The sequence below is a fragment of the Loxodonta africana genome, chromosome 3 (assembly GCF_030014295.1).
Source record: "Loxodonta africana isolate mLoxAfr1 chromosome 3, mLoxAfr1.hap2, whole genome shotgun sequence".
Taxonomy (NCBI): Eukaryota; Metazoa; Chordata; class Mammalia; order Proboscidea; family Elephantidae; genus Loxodonta; species Loxodonta africana.
In genome coordinates this window covers 19,994,187-20,017,449 of record NC_087344.1, presented here as the reverse complement: position 1 = coordinate 20,017,449, position 23,263 = coordinate 19,994,187, and the positions used below count along the sequence as shown (strand labels likewise).

The 23,263-nt window shown below is 37.3% G+C and overlaps 1 protein-coding gene across 1 annotated transcript; it reads left to right on the top strand.

The window, feature by feature from the left end:
- Positions 1 to 17,885: 17,885 nt before the first annotated feature.
- LOC135230647 (putative gustatory receptor clone PTE03) lies at positions 17,886 to 23,168 on the top strand. Its single transcript, XM_064280585.1, has one exon. It carries the CDS (start codon positions 18,153 to 18,155, stop codon positions 19,089 to 19,091), a length of 939 nt encoding a protein of 312 aa, XP_064136655.1. The 5' UTR covers positions 17,886 to 18,152; the 3' UTR covers positions 19,092 to 23,168.
- Positions 23,169 to 23,263: the final 95 nt, after the last annotated feature.

The window sequence follows — 23,263 nt, the reverse complement described above, 5'->3', positions numbered from 1 at the left end:
ACTTTGGACATGTTATCAGGTGGTATCAGTCCCTGGAGAAGGATGTCATGCTTGGTAAAGAGGAGGGTCAGCAAAAACGAGGAAGACCCTCAACAAGATGAATTGACACAGTGGCTGCAACAATGAGTTCAAGCATAACAACGATTGTGAGGATGGTGCAGGACCAGGCAGGGTTTAGTTCTGTCATTCATATGGTCGCTATGAGTCGGAACTGACTTGATGGCACCTAAGAACAACGATATGAAATACAGAGGACCTCTGTATAGGGACTCCTTTTGTCTAGATCTAAGTGTATTACTGCCTCCAAATTATAAGATTAAATTTTAATGCTACCTAAAAGATTCTTTAAAAAGTTTTTTTTTAATTAAAAAAAAAACCCTAGTGGCATAGTGGTTAAGTGCTATGGCTGCTAACCAAAAGGTCGGCAGTTTGAATCCACCATGTGCTCCTTGGAAACTCTACGTGGTGAAGAAATAATAGGTGCCCAAATTGGAAAGAAAAACGTAAAACTGTATTTGCAGGTGACTTCAGAGATGGTGTAGAGAAAATCTTAATCTGCTAAGACACTATTTGGACTAATAACTGCACTCAGCAAGGTTATAACATACAAGATCAATATGCCAAAATCAATTGTATTTCTATATACTTGCAATGAATAATGCAAAAATGAAATTAAGCAAACAATTCCATTTACAAAAGCATCAAAAATTACAGAATAAACTACTTAAGAATAAGTTTTAGAAAAGAAGTGTAAGACATATACTGAAAAGTGAAAACTATTACTGACATAACTTTAAGATCCAAATAATTAGAAAAAATACATCATGTTCATGAGTTGGAGAAATTAGCATTTTTAAGATGGCAATATTCTCCAAACTGATCTACTGATTAAACACAATCCCCATAAGAATTTCAGATTATTTCTTTTCATAAATTGACAAACTGATTCTAAAATTCGTATGGAATTACTAGGGACACAGAATAACCAAAACAATCTTGAAAAAGAAGAACAAAGTAGGAGAACTCACACTTGTTGATTTCAAACTTACTACAAAGCAACAATAATCAAGATAATGTGGTACTAGCACAAGAAAATTTTTCTCGTGTTTTTAGCACAAGAATAGACATATAAATCATAGATTAGAATTGAAAGAGTAGAAATTAACCCATATATATATATAAAAAAAACCCACTGCCGTCCGAGTCGATTCCGACTCATAGCAACCCTATAGGACAGAGTAGAGCTGCCCTGTAGAGTTTCCAAGGAGCACCTGGCGGATTTGAACTGCCGACCTCTTGGTTAGCAGCCCTAGCACTTAACCACTACACCACCAGGTTTTCCATATATATACACACACATATATGTAGAACTCATCTCAACAAAGGTGCCAAAATCATCCAGTGGGGGAAGAATAGTCTTTTTGTTAAATGGTGCTAGGACAAATGGATAGCCACATGCAAAAGGATAAAATAGGATGATTAACTCAAACGAGATTAAAAAAAAAAAAAAACTCAAAATGAATCAAGGGCCTGAATGGAAGAACTAAAACTGTGAAATGCTTAGAAAACATAGGGAAAAATCTTGACCTTGGATTTGGCAAAAGATTCTTAAATGTAGACCAAAAGCACATGCAAACAAGGAAAAAAACAGATAAATTGAATTTGAAAACTTTGTGCTTCAAAGGATCACATTAAAGAAGTGAAAACCCATAAAATTAGAGAAAGTATTTGCAAATCAAATATATTTCATATAGTTTTATTCCAAAATAAACAGACAAATAACCAATTAAAAAGAAAATAAAAGACATGAATAGACATTTCTACAAAGAAGAAATGCACAGGAAAAAAGATACTCAACATTATTAGTCATCAGGGAAATGCAAATCAAAACTTCAGTGTGATACCACTTCATTCCCACTAGGATAGCTTCTATTTAAAAAAAAGAAAAGAAAAAGCATGTGTTGGTGAAAATGTGGAGAAATTAAAAATTTTGTGTGTTCCTAATGGGAATGTGAAATTGTTGCCAGCACCTCTTCACATTTAATTGAAGGAGGTTCTTGCCTTTCATGGATCAAGAATGAACAGGTGAAGCATGGAGAATTTTCCATACAAGCAAAGCTTTATTAAAAGAGGCTTGCAAGCGGAGATGAGGAGGGCCTAGGCAACGCTTACTGCCATCTCCCTGAACTAAGAACTTGCATAGGTTTTTAAAGGTTTTTGAGCGGGAAAGGATTTATGTTTATTCATGGGCATAGGCAGGGTTTTCCAGGAGGTGGCCCATTTGGGTGGGGATATGTTAATTAAGGTGCACACGCAGTGGTTTTCTAAGATGGCTCCAGTCCCCTGGGCTTCTGGGGTTCATAGCAGGACTTATTATGAAGTGCTGCTCCCCCAGTCTGGTTCCCCGGATTCAGCTTTAGCTCTCTGTTGCCCCTAGTGAAAGATCACATAGCGGTCAGAGGTGGATGTTCTGCGCATGTCCCTAGGGCTGGTTCCATCTGGTTGCTTTTGAAAAAAGACAGCTTTGAGGAAATCTGTGAGCTCTATCATTAGGTTGCTTTGACTCATTGTTCCAGGATGAGTTTTGTCTGTTGTTATCTATTTGCAGCTTCAGTTATGTACAAGGTCAGAGCTGACCTCAGGTGCCTCTGGATCCCCTGTCTTAAAATGGTACAGCCATTTTGGAAAATATTCTGGTAGTCCCTCAAATTATTAAACTTAGTTACCATATGACCCTGTAATTTCATTCCTAGGTATATATCTAAAAAAAGAAAACATATATCCATGCAAAAATTGTAAACAAATGTTTACAGCAGCATCTCAAATAGCTATGAAGTAACAAATGGATAAAAAAAAAATGTGACATATCTGTACAATGGAATGTTATTTGGCCATAAGAATGAATGAAGTAATGCTACCTGCTACAACATGGGTGAACCCTGTAAATATTATGCTAAGTGAGAAGAGTCAGTCACTAGAGACCATATATTACATGATTCTATTTCAAAGAAATGTCCAGAACTGGGGAATCTATAGAGTTTTCTCAGGGCCGGGAGTGGGAGGGGAATGAGAGGATTGTTGTTGTTGTTAGGTGCCACTGAGTTGATTCCAACTCATAGGACAATATGCACAACAGAACGAAACACTGCCTGGTCCTGCGCCATGCTCACAATGGTTATGCTTTAGCCAATTGTTGCAGCCACTGTGTCAGTCCATCTCATTGAGGGTCTTCCTCTTTTTGTCTGACCCTCTCCTTTACCAAGCATGATGTCCCTCTCCAGGGACTGATCCCTCCTGATAACATGTCCAAAGTGTGTGAGACCTAGTCTCACCATTCTTGCTTCTAAGGAGCATTCTGGTTGTACTTCTCCCAAGACAGATTTGTTTGTTCTTTGGCACTCCGTGGAATATTCAATATTCTTCACCAACATCACAATTCAAAGGCATCTATTCTGCTCTGGCCTTCCTTATTCATCATCCAGCTTTAACATGCATATGAGGCGATTGAAAACACCATGGTTTGGGTCAGGCACACTTTAGTCTTCAAGGTGACATATTTGCTTTTCAACACTTGAAAAGGTCTTTTGCAGCAGATTTTCCCAATGCAATGCATCTTTTGATTTCTTGACTGCTGCCTCTGTGGGTTTTGATTGTGAATCCAAGTAAAATGAAATTCTTGACAACTTCAGTCTTTTCCCCGTTTATCATGATGTGACTTACTAGTCCAGTTGTGAGAATTTTTGTTTTCTTTATGTTGAAGTGTAACCCACACTGAAGGCTGTGGTCTTCGATCTTCATCTGTAAGTGCTTCAAGTCCTCTTCACTTTCAACAAGCAAGGTTGTGTCATCTGCATATTGCAGGTTGTTAATGAGTCTTCCTCCAATCCGGATGCCCCATTCTTCTCCATATAGTCCAGCTTTTCGGATTATTTGCTCCACATACAGATTGAATAGGTATGGTGAAAGTATACAACCCTGACACACACCTTTCCTGACTTAAACCACACAGAATCCCATTGTTCTGTTCTAACGACTGCTTCTTGGACTATATACAGGTTCATCATGAGCAGAATTAAGTGTAAAAAGAGTACAGCGTTTCTTTTTAAAATGATGAAAATGTTCTAAAATTGACTAAGGCGATGGTTACACATATATGTGAATTTACTAAAAACCATTGAATTGTACACTTTAAATGAGTAAATTGTATGGCTTTGGTTTATACCTTAATAAAGTTATTGTCTGAGTTATTTAGTGCTGCTATAAGAGAAATACCACAAGTGGGTGACTTTAAAAAAGAGATATTTATTTCCTCACAGTAAAGTAGGCTCGAAGTCCAAATTCAGGGCATCAGTTCCAGGGGAAGTCTTTCTCTCTCTGTGGGCTCTGGACGAAGGTCCTTCTCACCAGTCTTCCCCTGGACTAGGAGCTTCTCCTCACAGGAACCCCGAGTCCAAAGGACGCACTGTGCTCCAGCCACTGCTTTCTTGGTGGCATGAGGTCCCCCTGTCTCTCTGTTGGCTTCTCTGTTTTATATCCCAAAAGAAACCTGCTCAAGAAACAATCCAGTCTGTAAATTTGAGTTCTGCCTCATCAACGCAACTGCCACCCATCCCGCATCATTAACATCATAGAGGCAGGATTTACAATGCATTAGAAAATCACATCAGATGTCAAAATTGTGGACAATTATATAATACCGGGAATCATGGTCCATCCAAATTGATACACACATTTTTATGGGGACAACATTGAATCCATGATGGCTGTTAAAAAATTAGAATCTATTCAGAGGAAAATTTCTGCTCAGATAGTGGTATTTGATATTACAAATGAAAAGTTTTAAATCCATTTTGTGACCCAGAAATTAGCTATGAATTGTGTATATTACATGCAAACATTGTAATGGGATCCATTTAGGAAATACTATTGGAATCATTATTCCCTTTTCTTAAGCATGCAGAATATGACCCAGCTGGACCTGGACACACAAGTACTCACAAGGACACATCAACTGGGCCCTGAGTTATAAAGACAATAGCTAAGACAACCTTGGCAAATATCTTTTAGGGATCCTTTCACATAAACCAGTCAAACAGAATGCATAAGACTTTCCGCTCTTCTTTTTTTCTTTTAGCATTTAGTGAATAGAAAATTTGTTGGCTCAGTGAAGCCCTTCTGACTGTCATTAGTGAAACCTGTACCAATGATTGTAGATCACATTTTCTAGCTAATTTCTGAAAAGATGAAGCTTTTTCAACGGTTTTGCCCATTTGTAATGTTAATATATACTGATGACTCTGTAATGTTCCTTGGACTCTGGCAGACATGGCTCTGGCAGCATGCTTGTCTGTTTTCCCATTCTTGCCTATTCTGTAATATTTCCATGGACTTGGATAGACATGAGTCTAGCAACATCCTTGTTTGTTTTCCCTTCTTTCCTATTCTGTAATATTTCCTTGGATCTGGGTAGACATGAGCTCTGGCAGCATGCTTGTCCACTTCCAGCTCTTGCCTTTTTGAATATATGCTGAATAAAATTTTCATTTTGCTTTATTAAACTTTGTGATGTTTTTACCCTACAACAGGTTATATATGGTAAGTTTTATAGCAGAAAAAAATTATGAACACTTTTAATTTAATCATACACCTTTTTTAAAGCACTGTATAGATTCTTAGCGTAAACATAGTATCATGTTTCATGTATATTACATCCTGTATAGGTACAGATTTAAAGTAATATAAATTGTAATATAAATATAATTTAATAGATATATTTTATATTAAAATATAAATTTAAGTATAAATTGCAAAATGTGCAACAGTTGCAAATATTGAGGTTGCTATGAATACCACTGCAATATCTTTTGGAACATGAAGAGAATACTCAACACTACTGGGAAAAGAAACTTCATAAAAACTGAACAGTAATACTATCTGAGGAGAAGGATTTGATAAATTAACTAATTTGTGTTTTCTCTTATTAAGTACTTCCTCCATTCAAATTCTACCTGCTTTCTGGAGCTTAATCTCTCACTGATGTCATCAGCATCACAACCCATAAAGCTTCATGGCATTTAGACATACTCACCTTTGTCTCAATGACTTAGGCCAAAAATGATGAAATATTCTTTCTGTGGCCTGGCATGGTATTGTAAATCTCAAGAGTGCAAGTTCAAGGTTATGAGTCATACAAGACTATAAGTGTTGGAAGTGCTCAAGGCTTGTGTATTCTTTAAATAAATCTATTTTTTTCAGTGTTTATGAAATATACAGGGTTTCTAGAGTGGGGCCCAGGGTACGGATTGCTTTTGCCTAAATCTAAGTTTATTGTTGTTGTTGGTGTTGCTAGGTGCCATTGAGTTGATTCCAACTCATAGCGACCCTATGCACAACAGAACAAAACACGACCTGGTTCTGAGCCATCTTTGCAATCGTTGTTATGCTTGAGCTCGTTGTTGCAGCCACTGTGTCAATCCACCTTGCTGAGGGTCTTCCTCTTTTCCTCTGGCTTCGTACTCTGCCAAGCATGATGTCCTTCTCCAGGGACTGATCCCTCCTGACAACATGTCCAAAGTCCGTAAGGCTAAGTCTCGCGACCCTTGCCTCTAAGGAGCATTCTGGCTGTATTTCTAAGACAGATTTGTTTGTTCTTTTGGCAGTCCATATTATATTCAATATTCTTCGCCAAGACCAGAATTCAAAGGTGTCAATTCTTCTTCGGTCTTCCTTATTCATTGTTCAGCTTTCACATGCATATGATGTGATTGAAAATACTATGGCTTGGGTCAGGCCCACCTTAGTCTTCAAGGTGACATCTTTGCTCTTCAACACTTTAAAGAGGTCCTTTGCAGCAGATTTACCCAATCAATACATCTTTTGATTTCTTGACTGCTGCTTCCATGGCTGTTGATTGTGGATTCCAGTAAAATGAAATCTTTCACAACTTCAATCTTTTCTCCATTTATCATGATGTTGCTCATTGGTCCAGTTGTGAGGATTTTTGTTTTCTTTATGTTCAGGTTCAATCCATACTGAAGGCTGTGGTCTTTGATCTTCATTAGTAAGTGCTTCAAGTCCTCTTCACTTTCGGCAAGCAACGTTGTGTCATCTGCATAATGCAAGTTGTTAATGAATCTTCCTCCAATCCTGGTCCCACTTTCTTCTTCATATAGTCCAGCTTCTAGGATTATTTGCTAAGCATACAGATTGAGTAGGTATGGTGAAAGAATGCAACCCTGATGCACACCTTTCCTGACTTTAAACCAATCAGTATCCCCTTGTTCTCTTCGAGCAACTGCCTCTTGATCTATGTAAAGGTTCCTCATGAGCACAATTAAGTGTTCTGGGATTCCCATTCTTTGCAATGTTATCCATAGTTTGTTATGATACACACAGTCGAATGCCTTTGCACAGTCAATAAAATACAGGTAAACATCTTTCTAGTATTCTCTGCTTTCAGTCAGGATCCATCTGTCATCAGCAATTATACCCCTGGCTCCACACTGTCTTTGGAAACCGGCCTGAATTTCTGGCAGTTCCCTGTAAATATACTGCTCAGCTGTTTTTGAATGATCTTCAGCAAAATTTTGCTTGCATGTGATATTAATGATATTGTTCTGTAATTCCCACATTCAGTTGGATCTCCTTTCTTGGGAATAGGCATAAATATGGATCTCTTCCAGTCAGTTGGCCAGGAAGCTACCTTCCATATTTCTTGGCATAGATGAGTAAACACCTCCAGTGCTGCATCTGTTTGTTGAAAGATCTCAATTGATATTCCATCAATTCCTGGAGCCTTGTTTTTCACCAATGCTTTCAGAGCAGCTTGGACTTCTTCCTTCAGTACCATCAGTTCCTGATCATATGCCACCTCTTGAAGTGGTTGAACATCGACTAATTCTTTTGGGTATAATGACTCTGTGTATTCCCTCCATCTTGTTTTGATGCTTACTGTGTCATTTAATGTTTTCCCCATAGAGTCCTTCACTATTGCAACTTGAGGCTTGAATTTTTTCTTCAGTTCTTTCAGCTTGAGAAACCCCAAGCATGTTCTTCCCTTTTGGTTTTCCATCTCCAGCTCTTTGCACATATCAGTATAGTACTTTACTTTTTACCAATCACTAGATTAAGACAAAAACATTACTATCACTGTAGATTCCACTTGAACAGTCATCTAATCACATCACCCTCCCCATTCCCAATCACAACTATTATCAGGAATTCTGTATTTATATATATATATTTTTGATGTTTTTCTATTAGTTTATAATCTATGAAATTTCTAGCAGTTGATCTTTTTTTTTTTTTTTGCTTTACAATCTGTCATTTTCAAAGTATTCCATAGAATCTTTATATCACTGCTGTTATGAATCCTTAGATGACTTATTAAAAAATGTGCCTCTTAGGGAACTTATTAAGAGTTTAATCTTAATGGATAAATTTGGGGTCTTGATTGTTTTTCTCACCATTGTGCTTTTGAAGTTCAATCCTATTGCTGGGTGTAGCACTAATTCGTTTATTTTCAATGCTGTATACTTTTATATTATGCATGGAAAATTAAAGAAAAAAAAACCTCTTCTCTGATGTCAATGGGACTGTTTTTAGATAGTTTTTTGCTATTGTAAATGAAGTTGTTTGAGTATTTTTGTACATGTTCCTGGTGCAAATTAGCAAGAGTTTTATATTTGGGGTGATGTTTTTGAGTATTGAGGAGGGTCTGTTCACCTCCCTGCAGTTTCAAAGAGTTTTTCTAAGTCAGTGAATCATTTTAAACTCCCATTAGAAGTCTCTGCTGTTTCGCATCTTCACCAGAATATTTTCATTTATTGTGACGATTTAGTGGGTATAAACTATTGTTATTGTTAGGTGCGGTTGAGTCGGTTTCGACTCATAGTGACCTTATGCACAACAGAATGAAACACTGCCCGGTCCTGTGCCATCCTCACAATCTTGTTATACATGAGCTCATTGTTGCAGCCACTGTTTCAATCCACCTCTTTGAGGGTCTTCCTCTTTTCCACTGACCCTGTACTCTGCCAAGCATGACATCCTTCTCCAGGGACTGATCCCTCCTGACAACATGTCCAAAGTATGTAAGATGCAGTCTTGCCATCCTTGCTTCTAAGGAGCATGCTGGTTGTACTTCTTCCAAGACAGATTTATTCGTTCTTCTGGCAGTCCATGGTATATTCAATATTCTTTGTCAACAGCACAATTCAAAAGCATCAATTCTTCTTCGGCCTTCCTTATTCTTTGTCCAGCTTTCACACGCATATGATGGGATTGAAAATACCATGGCTTGGGTCAGGCCCACCTTAGTCTTCAAGGTGACATCTTTGCTCTTCAACACGTTAAAGAGGTCCTTTGCAGCAAATTTACCCAATGCAATACATCTTTTGATTTCTTGACTGTTGCTTCCATAGGTGTTGATTGTGGATCCAGGTAAAATGAAATCCTTGACAACTTCAATCTTTTCTCCGTTTATCACGATGTTACTCATTGGTCCAGTTGTGAAGATTTTTGTTTTCCTTATGTTGAGGTGCAATCCGTACTGAAGGCTGTGGTCTTTGATCTTCATTAGTAAGTGCTTCAAGTCCTCTTCACTTTCAGCAAGCAAGGTTGTGTCATCTGCATAATGCAGGTTGTTAATGAGTCTTCCTCCAATCCTGAAGCCCCTTTCTGACTGGAAGAGATCTATATTTATTCCTATTCCCAAGAAAGGTGATCCAACCGAATGTGGAAATTATAGAACAATATCATTAATATCACATGTGAGCAAAATTTTGCTGAAGATCTTTCAAAAATGGGTGCAGTAGTATATGTACAGGGAACTGGCAGAAATTTAGGCCAGTTTCAGAAGAGGATGTGGAACCAGGGATATAATTGCTGATGTCAGATGGATCCGGGCTGAAAACAGAGAATACCAGAAGGATGTTTACCTGTGTTTTATTGACTATGGAAAGGCATTCAACTGTGTGGATCATAACAAATTATGGCTAACGTTGCAAAGAATGGGAATTCCAGAACACTTAATTGTGCTCATGAGGAACCTTTACATAGATCAAGAGGCAGTTGTTCAGACAGAACAAGGGGATACTGATTGGTTTAATGTCAGGAAAGGTGTGCACCAGGGTTGTATTCTTTCACCATAACTATTCAAAAAACTATTCTTATGTAATAATATTTATTATGAGATTGAGAGCTCTTTCAGATGCTAATATTTATAAAGAGATTGAGAGCTCTTTTGGGAAGTATATGTTTATGATATTTCTAGTGAGCTTTTGTTTTTATTAAATAATGAATCTTTTTTCTGTAATACCACTTCATACATTAACACTCCATTTATGTGTTGATCTTTTTTGGGGTGCTCTATTTTCAGACCAAGAGATCTGTTGTATCTATCCCTGCATCAGAATTGCTGGTCTTAATTTTGGTAGCATACCAGTCAGGAGAAAATAAGTTTGCTGTCTTAAGGAACACACCCCAAACAACTGTTAGTTTACAACCACCAAGTTACATTGTATGACAGTGACTGGTTATCTGATCATCTATAATCTACTTCAACATTATCGATAACCAAATGTGCTAATCTCAACCCACCGTGGAAAAGAAACGTATATTGCAGCTACTACTTTGACATTGGGAAAAGTTGGTAGTAAAACTTTAAAAAAGGGAGTAAAATATCTGTTACATGTTCAGTCCATATTGATTCCTGAAAGTATTTTAGAAAATGCTGAATATGGTATGTAGAAACCAGATAAAACTTCAATGAGCAATATATACAGAAATAGTTGTTAGTATTTGCATTTTTTAGGATATATTTGTTATATTATCACTTGTATTTCTATTAGGAATTCATATCACTATATAAATACACTATATTTTTTAGCCTAAATGAGGTGTCAGTCTTCCTGATGTTGTAGATAGCACAGCGATTACTTTCAATGTACATAATGGAACAAGACCAGCATCAGTTACAAATGGAGGTGTGTCCATGTGTGTGAGGTACTTGAGATGGATGTGAGAAGAAGGAGGTGGAGGGAAGAGGAAGTGATGCATACCAATGCATAATCCTGGCCTCTCAGAATGCAGGAGTCAGCCAAAGTGAAGCTCTTTCTCCTTTTAGACTTGTTCCATAAGGATTTGCAAACAAGTGTGACTAATGAGGAGCTTTGGATATTGAACCCTCAAGGGCCACAGAGACTATAAATAGTCTGCCTGTGACCACCCACTCAACAGCTGGCCCAGGTCAGTAGGCAGCACACCTGGACCTCCTCCCAGGGGCCATCACTTTCCACAGGATCCTACCTGGTCCTTCCCTGTCTTCTGTGCTCCCTCAATACAGAGCTTCCATTTTTATCCTTCAACCTTCAGGGGAGAACTGAATGCCATTTCTTAGCGGTAACACCCAGGTAATCTGGCACCCTCTAGTTTATCTTTTGCAAATAGGAGAGGTCGTTATCTATCAGCCTATTTGGGGAAGCAGTGAGTTAAGTACAGGTAGAAGAGGAGCAGAATGGAATCATCCGTGAGGTCCCTGCCTAACTGTTCCTCATCTTCTTGACATAATTCCTTGTACTTTTGCACAAGTACTTCAGCAGCTGTCAGTCTCCTAGTCACCTACTCTGACCCTGAAGTTGGAGAGATTTTTTTTTCATCCTCAAAAGAAAACTGTCGTTGCTCAATTTTTATGAATGTTTTAGAATTCTGTAAAATATTCTCTTATTTATTTGGCAGGGGGCTGGGGCATATGGTCACCTTCTCCCTATCTTTCAGTTCCTGGGCCTTGACACACTTTAGTAGGGGAGATCTTTGGTCTTGTCCTGATTACTGTGATATGAGGACTCAGAAAGTAGATGGAGAAGCAGGGAGACCCCACTAGCTACATCCCAAGTGAACCAGTGTTCTTTTGAATATTTTAAATGTAGCACAGCACAGAGTAATAGAGCAAACACCCATGTTTCAATGTTTCCAGAATTAAAAATGTTGACATTTTGCCATTAAAGTTCTTTTTTTAAAGTAACAAAATAATGTGCATGAGTAAGACACATCCTTTATATTCCCTTTCATTTCTCTTCTTCCCTTCCTAAAAGGCAACCATGGTCTTGAATTTCATTGGTCTCCAGTGCATTTTAAACTGTGTGTGTGTGTGTGTGTGTGTACCACAATAAAAATGCCCATCAGCTAGAGAAAGGATAAATTGTGATGTAAACAAAGAATGGAAAATCTTAAGGTAGCTAGAGTTAATGAACCAAAACAAAGTATACCAAGACTGATAAATCATTAAATGTATCATTTTAAGAAGCAATTACTGTATATAAAAGTATGAAAGCAAAACTAAAATATTATTTATGGATAGAATCATAATAGTGGTATTGGAAACACAGGAGATCAGCACATACAAATTCTGTGTTAGTTTTCCTGAAAGAGGGAAAAATATTGAGAATGTGAAAAATAAAGGAGTATTTCAAGTAAGTACACATTATTTCATTAAAAAAAAACAATGAAAGTGTGGCAACATATTTTTTTAAATAATACTTTATTGTGTTTTTGCTGAAGATTTACACGGTGGTTTAGGTTCCCATTCAATAATTTCTACAGAAATTGTACAGTGACGTTGGTTTTAATTTGATGGTGAAGTGTGGTGAAAAACCAGGCTTTTATTGTTCTCTGTACTGCTCAGATTCTTGAAATGTTTCAGAATAAAAAGTGTAAATTTATATCTATGTAATTTTAAAACTTATTTAAATTTTTCCTTACTATAGATGTCATTTTAGACAAGGTACTTTTCTCTTTTGGGATTTGTGTTGATACATCTAAAAAAAAAATACATCTAGGTGTGCTTAATTCATTTTAATTTCTATATGTTTTATATCATTAGAAATGAATACTGATATCATTCATATTCACTTGGATTCTTTCTTTCCCATGTTTTTTTACATGAGGAAGAGTACCGGGAGAGTTTTAGCATATCTATTCCTCCCTAAAATTTGCAGTTATCTTGCTAGGGATGTTTTTTCTGTCTTTATACTTCTTTTATTTTGGTGCACCAATTACTCTTTCTATAATGAACCATCAGGTTGTGCTCATGCAGAACAAAACACAACAGGAAATACTCAGAGGGTGTCATATGCTGAACACCTTTTTTGAGGGTTTTATCTGTTCATTTCTCATCCTTATAAAATTCCTGTAATGTTTTGTGATGGTTCCCACTATACGATGAGGTAATGGAAGATTCTCAAAGAGTTCTAGAAATATTCTTGTTGATAAACCAAGTGCTAGAGACTGGATTAAAGTTAGGTCTGTCTGAGTCCAACTATTACACCAATTAGTTGATGCTATTAAGGTTGCTTGTTGTCAGGACCCCATGCTTAAGGTCGGACCCTCCTGTCAAGCTGCCTGGATATTTGTGTTGAGGGGACAGAGTTTGTTTGCCTAGTACCATTAAGATAAAAAAAATAAGATTCCTAATGAGTTGTTGACCTTAGAAATAGGCACTTTCACGACTTTTTCTAAGGTGCTGATTCATCAGAAAAATGGGAAAATGCATCGAGGTTGTAGTCAATCAACTCTTACCTGGTTTTAGGGATCCAGGTATTTTCAGGAGGCTCATTTTAACTTCAGAAATGGAAGTGTACTAGAGTTTAACTTGGTACACAACCTCAGGATTCTCATAAGAGCCAGTGCCCATGTTTCCTACCCCAGGTTTGATGTGGCCCAGCCAGAAACAGAAGGAAAGAAGAGCCAAAATTCCATGATTGATTTTCAATATTTCTTTTCCTAACACCTGCTACTTATACTATGGAGACTATAAGTCAAAACATAAAAGGAAGAGGGGATGAATGAAGCTACTGAGCAGTGAGGGGTTATTCTAATCCTCTGGCATAAAATGGAAGAGAAGAAGAGAAGGACAGGTCACAGTGGGCTATCTGAAAAGAGAGGAAAGGAAGAAGAAAATAAATTTAGAAGTAAAAATCTATTAATAAGAAACTAATTATTCCATTTGAAATTTGAAATTCTGTGGTTTCTTTTTCCATTGATTTACATGTAAAAATGGGAGTGGCAGTTAAACAGAAAAGAGTGTATATGCGTTTATTTCATACATTGCTGCATTTGAGAAGGTAAGGAATTACTAAAAAATAAGTTCCATTATTGTATTCGATTATCATGATAGTCTTAAATAGTACTTCACACTCACCAGATGCCAGGCTCCTTGCTAAGCAACTTGTACTGATTAAATTTTTTAAGTCCTACAACTATATAAGTATTTAATGTGTCCTCATATACTTTGCTAGTGTCTTTTTTCTCCTTTAAGATGACTTGGCAAACTTTCTTCTTTTTCTACTACCATTGAGACCCTCTGTAAGAAGCCTAGATGGTTGTGCTGATAGAGTATGTCTTTCTTATTCTCAGTTCTGATTGTTGTTGTTGCTGTTATGTACTAGTGAGTCAGCTCTGACTCATAGTGACCCTATGTATAACAGAAAAAAACACTGCCTGGTCCTGCACCATCCTCGTGATCCTTGTTATGCTTAAGCCCATTGTTGTAGCCACTGTGTCAATCCATCTCGTTGACAGTGTTCCTAGTTTTTGCTCACCCTCTACATTACCAAGCGTAATGTTCTTCTCCAGGGACTGGAGATAACATGTTCAATGGACCTGAGACAATTTCTCACATACCTTGCTTCTAACGACCATTCTGGCTCTACTCCCTCCAAAACAGATTTGTTCGTTCTTCTGTAAGTCTATGGTATTTTAAATATTCTTTGCCGACACCATAATTCAAATGCATCAATTCTTTTTTAATCTTCCTTATTTTTTGTCCATATTTCCCATGTGTATGAGACCATTGAAAAACGATAGTTTGAATCAGGTGCATCTTAATCTTCAAAGTGACATCTTTCATTTTTGACTTTAAGCACCAGTGACTGAAGACCAGATGAGTTGTGGATGACATCAAAGACATCATACATTACAAAAGCACAGGGCCGTTAAAAAGACTGAAAAGAAATAAAAGATCAAAATGGATGTCAGAAGAGACTCTGACTCTTGCCCTCGAACACAGAGTAGCTAAAGTAAATGGAAGAAATGTGGAAGTAAAAGAGCTGAACAGAAGATTTCAAAGGTTAACTCCAGAAGACAATTTAAAGTATTATAATGAAATATAATTGGAAATATAAAACCAAAAGGAATGAACATGCTTGGCATTTTTCAAGCTGAAAGAACTGAAGAAAGAATTCAAATCTTGAGTTGCCGTTCTGAAGAATTCTATGGGCAAAATATTGAACAATACAAGAAGTATCAAAAGAAGATGGAAGGAATACACAGAGTTACTACACACACAAAAAAAAATGATCGATGCTCAACCATTTCAGGAGGTAGCATATGATGACAATCGCTTGTATTGAAGGAAGAAGTCCAGGTTGCACGGAAGTCATTGGTGAAAAACAAGTCTTCAGAAATTGATGGGATACCAACTGAGATATTTCAACTAACAGATTTAATGCTGAAAGTGGTCGCTCATCTATGCCAAGAAATTTGGAAGACAGCTACCTGGACAACTGACTGGAAGAGATCCATATTTGTGCCCGTTGCGAAGAAAGGTGATTCAACAGAATACAGAAAACTTTGAACAATTTCATTAATATCACAAGTAAGTAAAATTTTGCTGAAGGTAATTCAGAAGAGGATGTGGAACAAAGGAGAGGATGTGATATGAGGGATATCGTTGCAGATGTCAGATGGATATTGGCTAAAAGCAGAGAATACCAGAGAGATGTTTACCTGTGTTTTATTTACTATGAAAAGATATTCAATTGTGTGTATCATAACAAATTATGGATAACACTGAGAAAGACTGAAATTCCAGAACACTCAAGTGTGCTCATGCAGAGCCTGTACACAGGCTGAGAGGCAGTTGTTCAAACAGAACAAGGGGACACAGCATGGTTTAAAATCAGGAATAGTGTGTGTCAGGGTTGTATCTTTTCACCATGCTAATTCAACCTGTATGCTGAGGCAATAATCTTAGAGGCAGGACTTTATGAAGAAGAATAGGGCATCAGGACTGGAGGAAGATTCATAAACAACCTGCAATGTGCAGATGACACAGGCTTGCTTCCTGAACATTAAAAGAGCTTGAAGCATTTACAGATGAAGATCAAAGATTACAGCCTTCATCACCATGGATTACATCTAAATATAAAGAAAACGGAAATTCTCACAACTCAGATTAAGCAACATCATGATAAAGGGAGAAAATATTGAAGTTGTCAAGGATTTCATTTTACCGAGATCTACAATCAACGTGCACGGAAGCAGCAGGCAGGAAATCAGATGGCATATTGCATTGGGCAAATCTGCTGCCAAAGACCTCTTAAAAGTGTTAAAAAGCAAAGATATCAGGATTCTGCCTCGGACACACTTACATATTGTTGCTTTTTTTTTTCCTCCAGTTTTTGTAGACCATGTATTTTCTTTTTCCTCACATTCTTCTGTTTTGGGGAAAAATGATGTCCCACATATCACATTGGTGACCTTGTGGTGCGGGGATTAAGAGCTCTGATGCTAACTAAAAGGTTGGCGGTTCCAATCCGCCAGCTTCTCCATCGGGGAATGATGTGGCAGTCTGTTTTCGCAAAGATTTCAGCCTTGGAAACTCTATACAGCACTGTCACTCTGTTCTGTAGGGATGCTATGAGTTGGAATCGCCTAGATGGCAATGGGTATATATCATTTATGGGAATAATGTTTCCATCTTCAACTAATTGGAAGAAAAGAGTCTCGTTGACATAATAGGATAACAGCATGAAGTTTCACGTAGCACACTCTATCTTGCCATCAGCTCCTGACTGTGGGTCTTGTTTTGATGCTGTCACTACCTGCGTGGTCAGAGTTTAGGTGACTTTGAACACCATGGAAAGCAACTGGGTTTCAATTCAGTTGGAACTTTTCAAGAGGCAAGTGATGGAATCTGTAGCAAATCCTAAAAATGGCTTGGAATAGCCAGAGCTCAGTAAGTGTTAGTAGTGGTAATGACAGCAGCTTTTGAAAACTTTGAACTTTATTATTATCAATTCTGATAATACCTCTATTAATTAGAACAATAACAACAAGGGATAAGAACCTAAATGATGGGACATTCCGGTGGAAAAAGAAAATTGAAAGGACAAATTTTGAGGAAAAAATGAAAATGAAGAAGCTTGATTGAGTCAAGAGTTGAACTCCTCCCCAAGTCCCTCTGCAGAGCCTGGTGAGCCAGGTCCCCATCTCCTCATGAAGTGCACCACATCTTTTCCTCCCTGCAGATGAGTTGATTGTACATGAACCACAATGGTCGATGTTCTAGAAGAGTAGACCTCAAAGTATAGTCCCAGGCCATCAGCAATAGCATTTGAGAATTTGTTAGAAAGAACAATTTTAGAGCCATAGACCCCAAATTCTGAAGCCAATAGTCTGAGTGTGGGGGCTCAACAAGTCCTTCAACTGATTCTGACAAGAAGCAGTTTAAGGACCATTGTTCTAAAACATGGATGTAGAGTTTGTTTTTCTGCTAGTTCGAAAAAAAAAAATTCTCAAGGAAAAAGTTATGCATTTTTTCTCTTTTATTCCTATTACTTGGCACAATATGGATAAAGAATAGATATTCAATAAACACATAAATACTACCTATGCGGTCAGAGAGTTGAAGGCTTTTAAAGCAAGGAGCACTAGTGTCATAGTGTCTAAGAGTTTGGCTGCTAACCAAAAGATCAGCAGTTCAAATCTACCAGCTGCTCATTGGAAACCCTAGGGGACAGTTCTACTTTGTTTTATAGGGTTGCTATGAGTCTGATTTGACTCAAGGCACAGAAAGACAACAAGAAAAAAAAAAACAAGGAGGCTATTAGGGTCTTTATTCAGGTGGAAATTTGGGGGGAGATATGCTGCAGTGGTATGGTAATGAATAAGAGAGAAAACAGAAGGAGGGAGGAAGGGAGGATGGGACAAAGACAGATGAAGGAATAGAAAGAGGAGGAGGGAGAAGGAGACAGAGAGTAGAAAGATTTGTAGTATTCACTTCGTTTCACAATACAGATGTGAGAATTTCTCTGAAATAAGCACCTCTTTTAGATCTCTTTCCTATCACTTCCATCATCAGACTCATCAACAACATGACATCAGAAAACCAAACTGGTGTAGCAGCATTCTCCCTCCTGGGGCTCTCAGAGGATTCAGAACGGCAGCCCTTCCTGTTCGGACTATTCCTGACCATGTACCTCGTCACTGTGTTGGGGAACCTACTCATTATCCTGGCCATCAGCTCAGACTCCCACCTCCACACCCCCATGTACTTTTTCCTCTCCAACCTGTCCTTCACTGACATCTGTTTCAGCACCACCACGGTCCCCAAGATGCTGGTGAACATCCAGACACAGAACAAATCCATCAGTTACACAGGCTGCCTCACCCAGGTTTGCTTCCTCATGATATTTGCAGGCATGGAAAATTTTCTCCTTGCAGCAATGGCCTATGACCGCTATGTGGCCATCTGCCAACCACTGAGGTATACAGTCATCATGAACTCTCACCTCTGTGGTCTGCTGATTCTACTCTCCTTGTTCATTAGTTTGGTGGATGCCCTGCTCCACAGTCTGATGATACTAAGGCTGTCCTTCTGCACAGACAGGGAAATCCCTCACTTCTTCTGTGAGCTTGCTCAGGTCATCAAACTTGCCTGCTCCAATACTCTTGTCAATAACATCCTGGTATACTTACTAACTAGTATACTGGGTGGTGGTCCACTCCTTGGGATTATTTTCTCTTACATTAAAATTATTTCTTCCATTCTGAGAATACCATCAACTGGTGGAATGTATAAAGCTTTCTCCACCTGTGGGTCTCACCTGTCAGTGGTTTTCTTATTCTATGGGACAGTTTTTGGGGTGTACATTAGTTCTGCAGTTACTCATTCTTCCAAGAAGACAGCAGTAGCCTCAGTGATGTACACTGTGGTCCCTCCAATGATGAACCCATTTGTTTACAGCCTGAGGAACAGGGACATGAAGGGAGCCTTGAAGAAACTCCTATGGAGAACATTTTCCTTTTCATGATTGTGTTATCTGCTTTAGGCTTGGGCTTCTAGAATGAGTCATAGTGAAAGAATACTGGGCGAATCAGAATGTTAGACCCTTCTAGTAACAAGTTTTTTTCCTTAACATTTTGATAATAAAAATCATTTTATCTTTATTATTAATTCATATGCATTTTTACCTATGTATATATTTACTTACACACGCTTCTGTCTTGTGACAATTTTTACCTTGTTAGCAAGACATGCTAAAGCATTTATTTTTTTATGTTTAATTTGGCCAATATGTATGTAACAAAACATTTGTCATGTCAACATTTTTTACATGTACTATTCAGTGACATTAATTACATTCTTCATGTTATTCAACAGTCATTACTACCCATTTTCAAATTTTTGCATCACTCTTAGCTTAGTATCCCCTACACAATGAGTCTTCCTTTCTTTTTCCTCCTCACCACCCCTGATAACCACTAATAGAGTTTGGTCTCTATACACTTGCCTATTCTAGGTATTTCATATAAGTGGGATCATAAGATATTTATTCTTTTGTAACTGACATTTCACTTGGCATAAGGCTTTCAAGGTTCATCTATGCTGTAGCATGTATCAGGGCTTTATTTATCCTTATGGCCAGAAGTATTCCATTGCATAGATGATATTTTGTTTATCCATTCATCTGTTGGTTGGCATTGAGCCTGTTTCCACCTTATGGTTATTGTGAATATTGCCACAAGGAACATTGGTGTACAAGTATCTGTTTGTGTTCCTGCTTTCAATTCTTTTGCTACAATTATTATATACCATAATGACTAACAGCAGTGCAAAATAGGTATGGAAAGTGATTTTGCTCTTCTCTAGCTTTGTGATATTTGATTGATTGCATACTAGGGCAGGTTTTTATGAAGGCCACCAGTTGGCTATATCACTTGCATGCATTATATCCCAGAAAGCTGACTATGACTTCTTCTTTTAATAATGAGGTGACTTTTCCAATGAGTAACTCAGAAGACATCCTTTCACAACTTATAAGCCTGAACTGGGACATACAGACCTCTTCTTTATTCTCTGATGAGGAGAACAGAATTATTATGAGTTGATTTTACATATTGTCTAAAACAGTTGTTTTCCATCCTTAACACATATGAGAACTGGAGAACTTGTTAGTACACAGATTCCTGTGTCCTTCCTCAGTGATTTCAGCACCCTGGTACCATAGTGGATAAACATTTGACAAATCCGGCAGCTGCTCCTTGTAAGCCCTATGGGGGCAGTTCTATTCTGTCCTATAGGGTCGCTATGAGTAGGAATTACATCAACAGCAATGGGTTTGGTTTTGGTTTTGGTTAGTGTGAGGTGGGCCCATGAATGTGCACTTCTAACAAGCTCATATGTGATGCCTGTGTGCATAGTCCAAGTATTACACTTTGTGTGACACCGATCTAAAATGTAATTACTGTTGGAAACTCAATAGGCACAATATCTGGCACACAGTAAGTACTCATTGAAATTTAGCTAGTATCGTTGTATTCCATATCTAATCCCCTATCCTTGGTCCTTTCAATTCTTTTGCTTTCACACATTTTTTAACATTTGCTTTAGCACTTAGCTTTGCTTACCTTAATTTAAATATATATCAGCATTTCAGGTGAACCTAGTAATATAAACAAAGACATAATTATTGGGTTTGCAGGCTAAGGCAAATTATATTTTCCTGACAGTTGATTTGCTTTGATTCCTTCTCATTGATTACTTGCTAGCAACGACTTTCATTTTTTCATTTATTTCTTGTGTTACCATTTTGATTGCTTCTTTTTCATTTCAGATAAAATCCACACATCAAATGTGTTTTAATAAAGCTAATAGAATCACTGCAGTCTTAGAAGGACTCTGCCATGTAGGGAGGTGTTGTGTGTGGTGCTATAGGCAACCAAGTAGAAAGTTTGCTTTTACTGGGGATCACTTTTAAACTAAGGAGATTACTCCTGGTGAGAATGGATGACTCCTTGGAGAACTGAGTGCCCAGAGAGCCTTCTGTTCTGGTCATTACTGAGTTCCATTGTTTTCAGCACCACTTCTGGGAACAGATCCCAGACTAGCACCAAAGGCCTTTGCTAGGGCAGTGGTTCACCCAATGATGGTCTTAAATCTCCTGCAGGATCTTGGGCCTTAGTTAAAGCTGCAGGTTCCTGGACCTCATTCAAGGACCAAAGATTTTGGACCCTGGGGATTGGTCCCTAGGGAAAGTATGGTTAACAAGACCCTTGTGAAATAGTGATGAGCTCTATGTTCTGGAACCATAGTTTTAATACTAGAATTTATTTAGAATCTGGTGTATGAAAGACTTTTTTCAATTTTATTTGTGAAATATGTCATACGTAGAAAGTGTGTGTAATGTACCTGTAGTTCTTGTAGAATCTTCATATAATAAAAGCACATAACCATCACCTAAATTGAAAAGTAGATAATTATGATCATCTTAGAATTCCCTTGTGAGGCCTTCCCTATCTCCCAGAAGTAAGTGCTATCCTGAATTTTGTATTTATCATTTTTTTGCTGTTCCTTATTTTGAGATGAACCCTGTGAAATTGCCAGCATTTCAATTTTTGATCTACAGAACTGCCAATTTCATGCATTTCAACATAATAGTTTTACCACTTCTACATACATCCTTTTCCTCCACCTCATAAATGACATCTATGAAAAACTCACAGCTAACATTGTACTTAATGGACTGGGTGCTTCCCTCTAGGATCAGGAAAAAAAAAAAAAAAAAGAATGTCCATTCTTTCTACTTCTACCTGTGGTGGTGGTTCTAGCTAGGGGAATTATGCAAAAAAAAATTAAAAAGAAAACAAATAAATAATAGGTACACAAATTAAAAAGGTAAAAGTAAAGCTATCTGTATTTGCAGATGATATGAGAGATGATGCAGAGAAAATCCTAAAGAATCAACTAAATTACTATTTGGACTAATAAACACACTCAGCACAGTTGCAGGATATAAGATCAATATGCAAAAATCAATTGTATTTCTACACACTTGCAATTAATAATCCAAAAATATAACTAAGAAAAGAATTCCATTTACAAAAGCATCAAAAAGAATACAATACTTAGGAATAAATGTAAGCAAAGAAGTATAAGACATATATTGAAAAGTACAAAGCATTGTTTAAATAAACTTAACAAGAGCTAAATAATTAGAAAAAATACACCATGTACATGAATTGTTAAGATGGCAATATTTTCCAAACTGATCTACAGATTAAACACAGTCCCCATCAGAATTCCAGATTTTTTCTTTACACAAATTGACAAACTGATTCTAAAATTCATATGGAATTGCAAGGACACAGAATAACCAAAACAGTCTTGAAAAGGAAGAACAAAGTAGGAAAACTCACACTTCTTGATTTCAAACTTACCACAAAGCAACAGTAATCAAGATGGTACTGGTGCAAGGATAGACATATAAATCGATTAGAACTGAAGAGTCTTGAAATATATATTTATAAAACTCATCTCAGCAAAGGTGCCAAGATCATCCAATGGGGCAAGACTAGTCTTTCTGACAAATGGTACTAGGGCAAATGGATAGCCACAAGCAAAAGTATAAAGTAGAACTCTTACCTCAAATAAGATTAAAAAAAAAAAAAAAAAAAACTTGAAGTGAATCAAAGACCTAAATGAAAGCACTAAAAGTGGTGTAAAATGTTTAGAAAACATAGGGACAAATCTTGACCTTGGGTTTGGCAAAGGATTCTTAGATATGGCACCGAAAGCACATGCAAAAAATAAAAAATGGATAAATTAAATTTGAAAACATTGTGCTTCAAAGGATACCATGAAAGAAATAAAAAGACAATCCATAGAACTAGTGAAAATATTTGCAAACCACATATATTACATTTTTAATCAAACGTGAAAAGACAAATAACCAATTTTAAAAAAAAAGGACTTGAGCAGATGTTTCTTCAAAGAAGAAATGCATAAGAAAAAATACTCAACATCACTAATCTTCAGGAAAATGCAAAGCAGAACTTTAGTGAGATACCACCTCACATCCACTAGGATAAAAAAAATAGCACCTATTAAATTTTTTTTTAAATAAAAGAAAAAAAACACAAACTTTGGCAAAGATGTGGAGAAATTGGAACTTTTATACATTGTTGAAGGGAATGTGAACTGGTA